General features: G+C 43.3%; 2 protein-coding genes across 15 annotated transcripts in view; one reads left to right on the top strand and one right to left on the bottom strand.

Moving 5' to 3' along the window:
- Window positions 1-15899, bottom strand: part of LOC130297684 (protein-glutamine gamma-glutamyltransferase E-like) — a 229414-nt gene that overhangs the window by 121076 nt on the left and 92439 nt on the right. Inside the window, exon 4 of one of the 14 annotated variants that reach the window (XM_056550414.1) lies at window positions 7736-7827. The exons of the other annotated variants lie outside the window; for them this stretch is intronic. The gene's annotated coding sequence lies outside the window, so the exon portion shown is untranslated. The remainder of the gene's footprint in view (window positions 1-7735; window positions 7828-15899) is intronic. 14 annotated transcript variants of the gene reach the window in all.
- The window catches only part of LOC130297683 (protein-glutamine gamma-glutamyltransferase 6-like), a 97594-nt gene that overhangs the window by 58025 nt on the left and 23670 nt on the right, over window positions 1-15899 (top strand). Inside the window, exons 2-5 of the mRNA XM_056550401.1 lie at window positions 10745-10885; window positions 11377-11619; window positions 14229-14347; window positions 15238-15366. Of these exons, the coding sequence (XP_056406376.1) occupies window positions 10774-10885; window positions 11377-11619; window positions 14229-14347; window positions 15238-15366 (603 nt within the window). The 5' untranslated portion in view covers window positions 10745-10773. The remainder of the gene's footprint in view (window positions 1-10744; window positions 10886-11376; window positions 11620-14228; window positions 14348-15237; window positions 15367-15899) is intronic.

Raw genomic sequence — 15899 nt, 5'->3', positions numbered from 1 at the left:
TACATAAAGGATTTGATGTCCATATTCTACTATAAAGTTGTATGGGTTCTCAAGCTACATAAAGGATTTGATGTCCATGTTTTAATGTAGAGCTGTATGGGTTCTCGAGCTACATAAAGGATCTGGTGTCCACGTTTTACTTTAGAGCTGTATGGGTTCTTGAGCTACATAAAGGATTTGATGTCCATGATCTACTGTAGAGCTGTATGGGTTCTTGAGCTACATAAAGGATTTGATGTCCATGTTCTACTGTAGAGCTGTATGGGTTCTCAAGCTACATAAAGGATCTGGTGTCCACGTTTTACTTTAGAGCTGTATGGGTTCTTGAGCTACATAAAGGATTTGATGGCCATGTTTTCCTATAATGTTGTATGGGTTCTCAGGCTTCATTAAGGCTTGGGTGGCCATGTCCTACTGTACAGCTGTTTGGGTTCTCAAGCTACATAAAGACTTTGGTGTCCATGTTCTACTATAATGCTGTATGGGTTCTCAAGCTACATAAAGGCTTTGGTGTCCAGGTTCTACTGTAAAGCTATATGGGTTCTCAAGCTACACAAAGGCTTTGGTGTCCAGGTTCTGTTGAAAAGCTATATGGGTTCTCAAGCTACATAAAGGCTTTAGTATCCATGTTCTAGTGTAAAGCTATATGAGTTCTTAAGCGACATGAAGGCTTTGGTGTCCATGTTCTACTGTAGGGCTGTAAGCTACATAAAGGATTTGATGTCCATGTTCTACTAAAAAGTTGTATGGGTTCTCAAGCTACATAAAGGCTTTGGTGTCCACGTTTTACTGTAGAACTATATGGGTTCTCAGGCTTCATTAAGGCTTGGGTGGCCATGTTCTACTGTAAGGCTGTATGGGTTCTCAAGCTTCACAAAGGCTTTGGTGTCTATATTCTACTGTAAAGCTATATGGGTTCTTAAGCTATATAAAGTATTTGGTGTCCATGTTTTACTGTAGAGTTCTATGGGTTCAAGCTTCATAAAGGCTTTGATGTCTATGTTCTACTGTAAAGTTGTATGGGTTCTCAAACTACATAAAGGCTTTGGTGTCCATTTTCTACTGGGAGGCTGCATGGCTTCTCAAGCTAAGAGGAAATATTCTATTAGAAACACTTGATTATTGTACTTTTAAATTGTTTTTCACTCGTTTTGTGTTGTTCAAATGAGAAAAAATGTGATGGTCAGTAGTTATGTTTTGATATTGTCTGTAGGTTCATATGTAAAGTCATAACTGGGGTCCGTAAAAATAAATATACTAGTTATTTGTTATAAAAAATAAAGTTTTGTTATTTTTATCGGCTCGAATCCAACCAGCGGAACATGTCATTGGGGTTCATTTATATTCTGCCACCCATGTTCAGAAGTTTGCTGCTCAATATCTCTTTTCTAAAATGGGCTCAGTGGCCAAAAACAATCCCAAAACTTGTTGGCTTGGGTCGTTGGGCCCCTGACCTGGTTGGTCCCATTTCTTTTTTCTTTTGGTAAGAAACTGTGCAGAACCCCTCTCTCCAAGGAATTGCATTGTCGGCTAATTCAGAGAAGAGGATATTGACCAATGGGTCATGGAAAGCAATGGGGGATTATCATAACACGGAGGAGGCTCATTTTTAATATTTGCTTTTAGGCCCCCTTTCTTCTATGTATTGGTATGGTGGTTGGAAAAGAGATACATTTCAATGCAGAGGTGAAGAAACAACAAGAAGGATCTTCCTTAGATCTCGAGAAAGAAAAAAAACATTGCCATAGTTCTTCAGTTCTTAAGGTGTCCTTGTAAAAGTTATATAGACCTTCGTAAAATAGATATATTGGAGAGTAAAAGCAGTCAGGTGGATCATGAAGGAGCTGAGTGCGACACATGAGATTATGAGAAAGTTGCAATATTCTGTTTCAATAGTAAGTTTCTTGTTTGGCCACTGCTACGTCAGTTATGGAGTTGGCCATGTTTATGGTTCCAAGAAGTTGAAATATTTTATGATTCGTTATTTAGTATTCTGCTTTTTGCATATTTTAACACCTGGAGATCCCATCGATGAGCATCTAGAAGCTAAATGTTCTAGAAAGGTAGATACCAAAACTTCTTACAGTGGAAGATGACCACAAAGGTTGATAGATTTACAATTGAAATGGAATGGAGCAAGGACTCCCGTCAAAGGCAAGGTGTCCCTGCTACAGTACAGCGAATGAATGTAGTGAAATCTGTAATGATGAGCGGCAGGGGCCATTTTCGAACTCGCGATATCTCACGGATATATTGACGATTGTTTGTCCTATGTTCACGAAATTTTCATACTCGCTATGTTCGTAAACTTTTTTTTCCATGCGAAAATTTGCATGGAAAATTTGCATAAAAATTGGCATGTGAAAAAAATAAAAAAAAACTAATACGAATTAAGAATATATATAGCACTATATTCTAAATATTCGCGTAATCGCAAAGATAAAAATTTGCATTACGAATATTCGTGCACAACACTAGAAATCTGTGGTAAATACAACACTGCCGCTTACCTCTAGGCCAAACAAATCTGAAAAGAACCCCAAAAAGGGTCTGATCCTAACAAACTTTTTTGTGATAAATTTCTTGGTAAAATTCAGTCTGTATGTTTAGTTGTGACCCTACTTCATACCGATTTTTGTTGTTGTTGTTTTTGGGGGGAAACGGCCTTCAAAACGATCATAGAGGTGTATACTAAATAAAATCAGAATGCAAGGACGGACGTCCCATAGTGGCAGACCATGTGGCTGTTACGGGGTTGTTGGAGAGAGCCTGTCTTGGTTGGTCTTTTTCTATTGGTAAGAAACTGTGCAGAAAACTTCTCTCTCCAGGGAACTGCATTGTCAGCAAATTAATGGAAGGGGATATTAACCAATGGGTCATGGGAAGCAAATGGGCGGTAAAACTAGACACCATAATAGGAGGCCCATTTCAATACTTGCTATGGGGGGCCCTTGTTTATATGTATATAAATAGTAATACTTTGGAGCAGTGTTTCCCAATCTGTGTGCCTCCAACTGTTGCAAAACTGCAACTCCCAGCATGCCAAAGGCTGCTTTGGAGACTGCGAAATTCAAAATTAGGAATTAGGTTAAACCTAGCTTAGATGTGACCTGTCACTTCACATACGATCTAACTTTAGATATTACGACAATCATAAAAAAAGAACCATTAAAGTTACGAGGTAACAATATAAACAAATAATTATAGGGCCACTAGATTAAAAAAAATGTTGGGAGGCAACGTACAAATCTTACAATTAAGTGGCTGGCATCTGCAGTATGTGGCGGATGTTTTATTAGGTAAAGGGGACAACTATGTGACCCAAGCGTCACATTCCTCTCTATTTATTCTTCACTATATATATTTATTTATTTATATAGATGTGTATATATATATATATATATATATATATATATATATGTGTGTGTTTATTTATATATATATATAGAAAATCCAAGAGGGAGCAGCACACCTAAAGCTGTGGGTGCTATCTCAATACGAGTCCCTGGTCCTGGGATAAAGGTAGATATGTTCAAAGAAGACCGCAGCACTCCAAGATCAAGTGAAAGTGTAGATAGCGTTTATTCCATCTAGTTCAAGGCAACGTTTCTGCTGCGTACCTGCAGCCTTTTTCCAGCCTTTTTCAATTATTGACTGTAAAACAAGTCCACCACAGACAGTAATGACGAATCCCCCCCCCCCTGTGCTCACTCAACAACTTTCCCATGGACCTACAGAGAGCACGTGATAATAGTTCTATACTTATTGTAGACACCTGTAGAAGAATAAAATAAAATAAAAAAACTATTAACTTTTGTTTGTGTATTTTTTACTTTACGGCATGAAAAAGGCTGCAGGTACGCAGCTGAAACATTGCCTTGAACTAGATGGAATAAACGCTATCTACACTTTCACTTGATCTTGGAGTGCTGCAGTCTCCTTTGAACATATTTATATATATATATTCCAAAAAGAACTGCAGCACTCCAAGTTCAGATGAAAATAAAAGTGGCATTTATTCCATCTAGTTCAAAGGCAACATTTCAGCTGCGTACCTGCAGCCTTTATCAAGCTTGATAAAGGCTGCTTGATAAAGGCTGCAGGTACGCAGCTGAAACGTTGCCTTTGAACTAGATGGAATAAACGCCACTTTTATTTTCATCTGAACTTGGAGTGCTGCAGTTCTTTTTGGAATATACCTACGTGCATCCCGTGACCTGGGTTTGACTGATAGCACTCACCGCTATTTGGTGTGCTGCTCCATATTGGATTTCTATATATATATATATATATATATATATATATCTCAACAGAAGAATGCAGCAGCACACTGCCAGCACAAGGATATAGGTGAAACATGAACATGCAGTTAAAACATGGAGAGCTATACAGCTATGGTGTAATAGATGCAAATGTGAAACTATGAAATAGTGAGGCACTTAGCTCGCAAATTTGTCTCCGCCGGCGGTCAAATAGCTTGGACCGTCCCACCGCGATAAGGTGGCCTCCTTGGGACAGACCCTACACTGTGAATATGCCTCTGTGTGAACAGTTCAGTAAGCATGGCAGGGTCTGGAACATCCAAGACACCTTATATCCACACCTGATAGAGGTGGGTGGGGTGCAAGGCCAACGGCATTGTTGGCCTTGCACCCCACCCACCTCTATCAGGTGTGTATATAAGGTGTCTTGGATGTTCCAGACCCTGCCATGCTTACTGAACTGTTCACACAGAGGCATATTCACAGTGTAGGGTCCGTCCCAAGGAGGCCACCTTATCGCGGTGGGACGGTCCAAGCTATTTGACCGCCGGCGGAGACAAATTTGCGAGCTAAGTGCCTCACTATTTCATAGTTTCACATTTGCATGTATTACACCATAGCTGTATAGCTCTCCATGTTTTAACTGCATATTCATGTTGCACCTATATCCTTGTGCTGGCAGTGTGCTGCTGCATTCTTCTGTTGCTGTATATCTAATATAGTCTAATGTGTGTATATATATATATATATATATATATATAGTTCTACTAATATTTAAATTAGTTTTACTAATTTAATTAGTCCCAATGATCCAGTGCGAAAGATTTTTTTTGTAGTAAAATCAAACATCAGATATCAGGCATGGTGTGACACGTTTCAGGTGTGGGTCCCCCTTTATCGTAGGATTAAGGGTGATGGTCACCTGAAACGTGTCACATGACTTCTCTTTCACAATGTCTGAAAATAAAGAGGTTTTCTGGGTCACAGTATTGATGTTCTTAAATGGGCCCTTTCATAAGCTGATCATAGGGGTGTAGTTGTCCTCCCACTTATCTGATATTAGGTCCTACTCTGAGGAAGGCTATCAATATAGGGAAATATATTTACATAGTTTGTATGGTTGTATGGATGGACATATGTCCATCAAGTTTAACCAAGGAGATGAAGGGGAAGGGGCGTGATTCTATACTTCTACATACGCATTAATGGTATTTTCTTCTATCAATGTATCTAAGTCTATTTTAAAGTCCTAAACTATTTTTTCTGTGAGCAGTTCCTGAGGTAGACTCCATAACATCACCTCTCGGCTATGAAATTCAACTCTTTCACTGTTTTTGTCTTTAGAGTGAAAGAATCGAATCGAGCAGCCGACAGGGAAGTGAAGGCTGCTGCCTCTTACTTCTTACGATCGCAGCAGGTGTCAGGACTGAGACCCAGTGTCATCTAAACTTTTGATATGTCTGGACAACATATCAGAAGTTTATTTAGATGATATTACTGCTTTAAACTGTCACTGTCATCTTAAAAAAATAAAACTTTTGACACACCATGGAGACATGAAAAGATGTGAAAAGATTTCATCGGTCCGGCTGCTCAGATCATCACAGATCTACCGATCCACTCATTGCAGGAGACGGACTCTTTAATAAATCTATGGAAAATGTCTCATGCAGCGAGCAGCCAGATAAGGAGAGAAGCACTTAGCCAAGCTCATTCTAGTGATCATTGGGAGTCTTAGCACCCAGACCCCGACAAAGCAAAGCTTTGGATGTGTCTCTATGACATGTCAAAAGTCTTTTTTTTGTGGATTAAACACTTAAGATCGAGACCTTTATTAATCGTCCAGTGATTAAAATACAAAAAGTCTCTGTCTCCTGTCCACTATTTTCAGCGGGCACTGTGCAGTACTTCCTTTGCCCTGTGGTGGCGCTGTAGCAAGTACCTTTAAGGGTAGGTTATGAGATCTGAGGCATATCCTTTCGTTTCTGACATATTTTGCTTCATATTTTAATGGCGAAGATCCATGCCCTGGCTTTCCAGCACATTTTCAGTGTGGAATACAGACTAAAAAAAGTGATGTCTTCCTTATCTACATCCAATCTACATGGGAAAAAAACTTTTGTACATTCCCAGTAAAAACAATTGGCTGCTTAGCCAATCACTGGTTGAGGTGGGTCATTGCTGTGGCTAGTGATTGGCTGAGGCTGGCAGTTTCTATTGGGCTGGCACATCACAGGAACCAGAAGAAGCGGGCATGAGCTGGTAGCAGGAGTGTGTCTATCAGTTTCTATTGGGTTGGCACATCACAGGAACCAGAAGAAGTGGGGATAAACTGCTAGCAGGAATGTGTCTATCAGTTTCTATTGGGTTGGCAAATCACAGGAACCAGAAGAAGTGGGGATAAACCGGTAGCAGGAGTTTGTCTATCAGTTTCTATTGGGCCGGCACATCACAGGAACCAGAAGAAGAGGGGATGAGCCGGTAGCAGGAGTGTGTCTATCAGTTTCTATTGGGTTGGCAAATCACAGGAACCAGAAGAAGTGGGGATAAACTGCTAGCAGGAATGTGTCTATCAGTTTCTATTGGGCCAGCACATCACAGGAACCAGAAGAAGCGGAGAAGAGCCGGTAGCAGGAGTGTGTCTATCAGTTTCTATTGGGTTGGCACATCACAGGAACCAGAACAAAAGGTGATGAGCCGGTAGCTGGAGTGTGTTTATCAGTTCCTGTTGGATTGACACATTACAGGAACTAGAAGAAGTGGTGATAAGCCGGTAGCAGAAGTGTGTCTATCAGTTCCTGTTGGGTCAACGCATTACAGGAACCAGAAGAAACGGTGATGAGACTGTAACAAGACTGTATCTATCTGTTCCAGTTGGGTTGACAAATCACAGGAACCAAAGGAAGCGATGATGAGCCGGTAGCAGGAGTGTGTCTATAAGTTCAATTGGGTCAAAACATCACAGGAAGCAGATAAAGCCATGATAGGCAGGTAGCAGGAGTGTGTATATTATAAAATTGGCGATGAAAACCTTTGGCATCAGATATACATGATAAGTCAATTTATGAAGTGAAATCTGTTTGTGGTCAGATGAATACCAGATCTGTGTTTTTGTAAATTTCACTGTCAAATTCAATCCTTGACAGCGTTTATATAGTTATTCGGCTTTCCTATGAGTATGTGCAGCGTGTCTGGTCTCTCTGACATGTGCCTAAGCTCTCTGAGTGATCAGGATGTCATTGCTGTGATGTCAGCGGGATCTCTTATGATAATATGCTATGAGCAGACATACATCGGGCATGCACATGATATACAAAGGGAATGAACGCCTCAGTAATAATACAGCAGAGTAAGAACAGGGTGATTGGCAGGAAGGGTTCATTTAAGTCATTATATACGTTTAGTAAGTGACTTATGAAGATGCATAGACAATACAGCCGCATTCCTCACATCACAAAGGAGTTCAAAGATACCTGTCATCTTCCTCCGAGGATCAAAGACACGTAAAAGCTTTAAGCTCCAGGAGAACATTGGGTCTGGTGCAGTGTTACCTGCAATTATGTGTCTAGGGTGGAAAATAACATAAAATGAGAATAAAGAGAAAGGCAACATAAAGTCCTGCAGTCACGATAGAGTTAGACGCTAAAGTAAAAACCAAGTTTAAACATAGATGAATGGATCCCTCAAGCTTTAGATCAAAGTTGCGGGATGCCACACAGGCTTTCATTTGGATTTTATGAATACTATTGTTCCTAAAATCCAATCATCGAAAAGTGTATTTATATCCTAGTCTGAAATGGTTACGCCGTGTGCACTTAGTGAGTGTAGGGACTGTCACCCAGTTGGGGGCCCACATAGTATTCTATCCTCACTCCCCCATTGACCTACTCAATAGACTGTATGGCCTTGCAAATCTACAGCTCCCCGCATGCCTGGACAGCCAACGGCTGGGAGTTTTAGTTTTGCAACATCTGGAGGTCTTTCATTTGGATTTTATGAATACTATTGTTCCCACAAACCAATCATCTAAAATTGTATTGATATCCTAGTCTGAAATGCTTATGCCGCGTGCACTTAGTGAGTGTAGGGACCGTCACCCAGTTGGGGGCCCACATAGTATTCTATCCTTACTCCCCCATTGACCTACTCAATAGACTGTATGGCCTTGCAAATCTACAGCTCCCCACATGCCTGGACAGCCAACGGCAGGGAGTTGTAGTTTTGCAACATCTGGAGGTCCACGGTTTGGAGACCACTGGTCTAGGAAGATATATGAGACATAGAGGAAGAGACACAGACACTGACTATGCTGTCTTACAAGTGCAGGATTCACATTTAGAAATGAAGGAGACGCATTTAGTCAACCTCTTGCTGTAAACATAACAATTGTCCATTCTTATGTTCATATTAAAGTGTTTAGTTGTCTATTGTTGTATTTAGTAAATAAAAAAGGACGTCATCCTAGACATCTACATCTGACAGCTCTATCAAGGAGGCAGCGGGAGCATCTACCAGCAGCAATGTAGGGGGACACTTTGTGGTTGGTATGCTATTTGAGAACACTGTGGCTGGCACATTATAGGGGCGCTATCGTAAACTTTACCTGGCCTGATTCCAGCTCCACCTTAGATCTCCATTAGCTGCCACAAGCGGCGTCTCACGTTTTCCTGTTGACCAATACTGCTTGGCACAGGACCACTCATCACTATAGGACGCAACCAACCTGGACAATCAGAAGGTGGGATTGCTGGGCCAATCGGCTGCAGTGCCAGCGCTCACACCTCCCATCGGCAGAACATCGACAGGCAAATAGTCAGGTCTGAAACGCAGATAACAGGAAAAGGAATCTAGTGTAGGGGTGGAGCTACAATCACAGGTTCCTGAGCCTGTGATTGTGGCTCCACCCCTACACTAGGTTCCTTTGCCTGTTATCTGTGTTTCAGACCTGACTTTTTGCCTGTTTGCCTGACCACTCTTCTGCCTGCTGATTTGGACCTAACCCAAACTTCCCGATTTGACCCTTATTCTGTGTTTTGATTCTGATTCTGTACTGCGCTGTCCTCTTGGTTTCGACCCTCTGGCTTGTCCCTGCTTTCCTGATTTGGTTCCTGTCGTGTGTGTGTCTGTGTTGCTAACCTGGCCTGTCTGACCTCCCTTTTACGCTGCGTGCACTTAGTGTGTGTAGGGACCGTCACCCAATTGGGAGCCTCCGGATCATCCAAGTAAGTAGGGACATTGCTTTGGGGGAAGTATAGGTCCGTATTGTTCCTTACTTATCATGACAGGCATACTCTTCCTGGCCCTATATGGGAGCACAATATGGCTGGCACTTTATAGGTGGCACAGAGTGGCTGATAATTTTTGAGAAAAGGATCCTATCTCTTACAGAATATGCTCTGTAGCCATATTACTATAAAATAAAGGTATTAGAAGTCATCTCAGTACTTTGATCCATTGCCTTATACGTAGAAGCCCAGGCATAATTTCCACACAGGCCACACAGGAACTTTCTTAGCCTCTCTCAAAACTATCTTCTCAAACTCCCTTTATTGGCTCCAATGCCCTGCATTTTTATCCCTTTGCCAGGTCTCCCCCCCCCCTTAGTAAGAGGACATGGCACATCATCAGTACCACAGCTATTTGCCAGTAGTACGACACCTGAGGATCTGTGCCCATACCTGAATCCTTCTGGTCTTTTGAAGTCACGGAAACCCTCATCTGTGTGCTAGCCACCTCAATACAACACAACGGCGGCATCATTGGGTACCAATTTCATTCTATGGTCGGTGAAGGTTTGAACACCAAGACCCTGATCAATCCAAGTTTTTGACATGCCAAAATACAACCCCACCAACCCCAAAAAAAAAAAGGGCCCACATAGTATTCTATCCTCACTCCCCCATTGACCTACTCAATATACTGTATTGCCTTGCAAAAATGAATGGATCCCTCAAGCTTTGGATCAAAGTTGCATAATGTTGCACAGGCTTTCATTTGGATTTTATGCATACTATTGCTCCCAAAAACCAATCATCTAAAAGTGTATTTATATCCTAGTCTGAAATGGTTACACTGCGTGCACTTAGTGAGTATAGGGACCGTCACCCAGTTGGGGACCCACATAGTATTCTATCCTCACTCCCCCATTGACCTACTCAATAGACTGTATGGCCTTGCAAATCTACAGCTCCCCGCATGCCCGGACAGCCAACGGCTGTCCGGGCATGCAGGGAGTTGTAGTTTTGCAACATCTGGAGGTCCACGGTTTGGAGACCAGTGGTCTAGGAAGATATATGAGACATAGAGGAAATTACACAGATACAGTCTCTGCTGTCTTACAAGTGCTGGATACACTTAGAAATGAAGGAGACGCAATTAGACAACCTCTTGGTGTAAACATGACAATTGTCCACCATTCTTATGTTATACTTATGATATAGATTTTTATTTGTAATGACACATTTTCTTTTTCTTACCCACAGAATCCAACAAGAGAGCGCATCACACTGATATGTATAACAGCTCCGAGCTGATACTGCGGAGGGGACAATCTTGCCGAATAACGCTGGAGTTTAACAAACCTCTTACGGATTGGCAGAGTATAGTGTTTACTGCACAAACAGGTAATCGCCATCTACCGTCCTTTCATTAAAGGAGAACTCCAGCCAAAATGAACTCATCCGCCTATCCTGAAAAGAAGCTGATCGAGGGGGGTCCAACCGGAATGAGACCCTGACTGTCAGTGAGGAACGTGTGCCGTAGACATTCATTTTGATGGAAGCAGTAAAGAGACCTGAGTACAGCTCTCGGACATCATCAGCGCCAGTAGACGACCAGTATACCAGTAGACAACATGCGCTCCTCAGTGAGAGAGATGGGGTCCCTTTCTAGAGATCGTGGATGTCCCAACGGTCAGACTCCCGTGATCAGCTACTTATCCCCTATCATATAGGTAGGGGATAAGATAATTTTAGCTGGAGTTCTCCTTTAAGACTTAGAAATTTGAGAATTTAGGAGAAATACCAGACTATGACTAGTTTCATCAGACCTTAGGCTAGAGACTTCACCCTTATGTTCTTAACCTATTCTTTATGATTTTTTGTGTCCATTGAAGGCCCTAAGAACTCGGGATATCACAACACGAATGTACAATTTGCCCTGTCCAGCTCATGGACCAGTGGGATGTGGAGCGCCGTTCTGGAGTCCAGCCCTGGGAATTCTCTGCGAATCATCATGTCCAGCCCAGCGAACGCTGTCATTGGAAGATACGACCTCAGCGTCCAGATATCCGTGATGGGACATACGAACACATACTCACTTGGAAAATTCATTCTGCTCTTCAACCCATGGTGTCTAGGTAACACTCATACTAACACACTGCTAGTACCCTACATACTATCAATTGTATTCTGGATATTTGTGTGGAGTAGCTCGACTAGACAGATGTCACATTGAGTAGATTGAGTATTTTTACCCAATTCATAAGTCCATCACTCTTTGTCCTATCTTGATCAGAGACCTGGGTGGTAATGCTTCTGTTCAGTTTAGATTAAAGGAGTATTGCAGCTAAATGCATCTTCTCCCCTATCCAAAGGATCGTGCGGGTGCTGCCGTGATCTCCGTGCAGCACCTGTGGGGCTGCTTCTCCAGTCTCAGAAACTTCTGTGTTTCCGGGACTGGAGACGTGACGTCACGCCACGCCCCCTCCATTCATGTCTATGGGAGGGGACGTGATGGCCGCCACGCCCCCTCCCATAGACATCAATGGAGGGGGCGTGGCATGACATCACAAGGGGGTCTGGTGTCACGTCTCCAGTCCCGGAAATACAGAAGTTTCCGAGACTGGAGAAGCAGCCCCGCTAGAATGCGGGTGCTGCACAGAGATCACGGAACCTCCCAGCAGCGGACCCTCCGCAATCAGACATCTTATCTCCTATCCTTTGTATAGGGGATAAGATGTATTTGGCCTGAATACCCCATTAAAGGGAACCAATCAGCAGATTTTAGCATATATAACGCTTGGCAATGCGTTATATATGTTAAAATCATTATCCTTACCATCCCCCGGGCACCACAGGGATGGTGAAGATATGAAGTTATAAAGTGCCACCCGGCAAGTAGGCCCCTGGGCGTGGACTTACACTTACTAGCTCCCGTCACTGCGGCCGTGGTCCCACCCCCTCACCTTTGATTGACGGCGCGCGTCACCACTCTGCTCCGTCTGCTAAGGGAGCAGAGCAGTGACGCGTGCTGTCATTCAAACCGTTGGGGCAGGGCCATGGCCAGAGCAACAGGAGCTAGTAAGTGTAAGTCCCCACCCAGGGGCCTACTTGCCGGGAGGGACTTTATAACTTCATATCTTCACCATCCCTGGGGGCACAAATGTCCCCCGGGGATGGTGAGGATAATGAATTTAGCATATATAACGCGTTGCCAAGCGTTATATATGCTAAAATTTGCTGATTAGTTTCCTTTAAGGGAGCTCCATCACAGGGTCAGTTTAGTGCAACAAAACAGAGCCAAATGGATCCTTTGCTTAACAGACACCAATGGGTCCTGGCGCATCTTTTTGACTTGAATGGACTCCATCTGGTTTTCTGTCTGGTGTCCATTGTTTTGGAGGAATTAAAGGGTACTCCGCTGCTCAGGCGTCACGCCCCCTCCCATAGACTTGCATTGAGGGGGCAGGGTGTGATGTCATGAGGGGGTGGGGCTATGACATCACAAGCTCCCGGTGCCGGTGTGAGGTGTTTTTTTGCGCCCCCGTAGATCCATGCGTCCGCTCCTCCCCCAGCTCTCCGAACATTTCCGAAGCTAGAACTGGGGGAGGGCAGAGCAAGGGGAATGAGAAAGTTCACGCCCCCTCCCTCATCTCCCTGAGCTCGGCTGGACGCAGATCTCTACGACACGCCCCCTCCCTGAGGACGTAAATTCCCCTCCCTCATTTCCCCGAGCTGAGGACGTAGAGCAGTGCTCCCAATGAGCTCTATGTGTAAAGGGGGACATACTGCACGGGCTAAATGTCCCCCTTTAGCCCATAGAGTATGTCGCCCTTTAGCCTGTACAGTATGTCCCCCTTTAGCTTGTGCAGTCTTTAGCCCGTACAGTATGTCCTCCTTTGTCCCCCTTTAGCTTGTGCAGTCTTTAGCCCGTGCAGTATGTCCCCCTTTGAGGGGACCTGCCGTGGAGATCTGCTGGGGGAGATGAGGGAGGGGACCTGCCGTGGAGATTTACGTCCTCAGGGAGGGGAGATGAGGGAGGGGACCTGCCGTGGAGATCTATGTCCTCAGGGAGGGGGCGTGGCCGTAGAGATCTGCGTCCAGCCGAGATGAGGGAGGGGGCGTGAACTTTCTCCTTCCCCTTGCTCTGCCCTCCCCCAGTTCTAGCTTCGGAAATGTTCGTAGAGCTGGGGGAGGAGCGGACGCATGGATATACGGGGGCGCAAAAAACCACCTCACACCGGCTCCAGTGTTCAGAACAGTTTGTTCCAAACGCGGAGCAGCGGAGTACCCCTTTATGTAGAGACGAAAAAACAGACCTGCAGTATTTTTTTTTCGCAGTCTGGTACTTTAACAAACTACGCGAATGAAGCCCCCCTAGATGGAACTTAATGGTGAAGTGAACTTAGCCTTAGTTATATTCGGAAACTCTGTATCTCATATGTGCAGCATTTCACCACGATACCACAAATACCTCACGTCCTTGTTGATACGCTCGAGGGCATTCTTACCATTCTCATGTGCCTGAGTGTCCTGAAGCCTGAAAAACATTTTACACCTGAGATACTTGATTCCCAAAAACTGTGTTCCCTTAGACCAACATATTTATATATATATATATATATATATATTTATCCTATATAGCTGTGGTGAAAAACTATAGTGATCTCAGTGTTCGGCCATAGCACATACTGGAAGCGGGTCTCGTGGACGGCCTGACTATTATATCTGTTTATTTTCTTTGCAGATGATGAAGTCTACATGGCCAATGAAGAGGAGAGGAAAGAATATGTTCTAAATGATCATGGTGTCATATTTATGGGGAATGACAAACACATTTCCGGCATCGGCTGGAACTATGGTCAGGTAACCGATACCAGCTGACTATACATTTACTTAATAAATCTGTGTAGCGTCATTTACATAGTAACACAGTTCATAAGGTTGAAAAATGATCAGAGTCCATCAAGTTCAACCTAAATCCCTAATGAGTCCCTACTGAGTTTATCCAGAAGAAGGCAAAAACAAAACTCATACTAGAGGTAAAAATTCCTTCCCGACTCCAAATATGGCATCAGAATAAATCCCTGGATCAACGTTCTGTCCCTATAAATCTAGAATCCATAACCTGTGATGTTTTTACTCTCTAGAAATGTACCCAGGCTCCTTTTAAATTCTTTTACAGAGTTCCCCATGACCACCTCCTCCGGAAGAGAATTCCACAGTCTTGCTACTCTTACAGTAAAGAACCCCCGTCTGTGCTGGTGTAGAAACCTTCTTTCCTCTAGACTTAGAGGATGCCCCCTTGTTATAGATACAGTCCTGGGTATAAAGAGATCATGGGAGAGATCTCTGTACTGTCCCCTATTTATACATAGTTATCAGGTCTCCCCTAAACCTTCTTTTTTCTAAACTAAATGACCCTAATCCTGATAATCTTTCTGGGTACTGTAGTCCTCCCATTCCCCGTATTACCCTGTTTGCCAGTCTTTGAACCCTCTCCAGCTCCACTATATCTTTCTTGTACACTGGTGCCCAGTACTGTACACAGTATTCTATGTGTGGTCTGACTAGTGATTTGTACAGCGGTAGAATTATTTTCTTGTCGTGGGCATCTATGCCCCTATTGAGGTCCCCCATGATTTTATTTGCCTTGGCAGCAGCTGCCCAACACTGGTTACTACAGCTAAACTTACCACTACTGGTAACTACAGATAAACATGCCTCGTAATATGCTGTGTTTGACTTTTTCCTAGTTTGAAAACAACATCCTTAACATTTGCTTGAACATATTGGACAGAAGCCTTAATGCTCATAAAGATCCAGCTTCGGACTACTCCCAGAGACACAGTCCTATCTATGTGGGAAGGGTTATCAGCGCAATGGTAAGTAGAGGTCATCACCAGATATTCGTTTTGGATTCAGATGCCTTTTCAGATTTGGAACTTCCCTGATTACCCCAATTGTACATTTACAAAGCATGTCCCAGAGCTGGGACACCTGTCAAAGTCAGGAATCCCTGTTCATGTATAATTGATTGTACAGTTGATTAAAGAGTGGAAGCTGCTCAGTGCACCGAAGCAGGAACTAAATTAATTCAAAAGGAATCCAACAATTTGAGTCCAAATTTTTTTTAAAATAATTTTGGAACAATTATGATTAATCCCGAATCATCTATAATCATCACTTACACACGAGTAGTGACTGACTCAAATGAAGAGCCCTGGTGAGGAATTCCACATCTCGATGCCAAGTGTTTGCAAGTATTAGGAATCTTCTTAACTCAAAACAGAAAACTGATACCATGTGTCATGGTGGATAACCCCTCCCCCCCCCCATCTTCCTTTGTCCATCCAGCCCCCACCCAGACCAGACATACACAGCAGGGTCAATTCACATTCCTCTGCTCGGCATCTTC

Source organism: Hyla sarda, chromosome 13, assembly GCF_029499605.1.
Source record: "Hyla sarda isolate aHylSar1 chromosome 13, aHylSar1.hap1, whole genome shotgun sequence".
In the NCBI taxonomy this organism is placed as follows: domain Eukaryota; kingdom Metazoa; phylum Chordata; class Amphibia; order Anura; family Hylidae; genus Hyla; species Hyla sarda.
The sequence above is the reverse complement of the archived record's forward strand: the minus strand, read 5'-3'. Positions and strand labels throughout refer to the sequence as shown.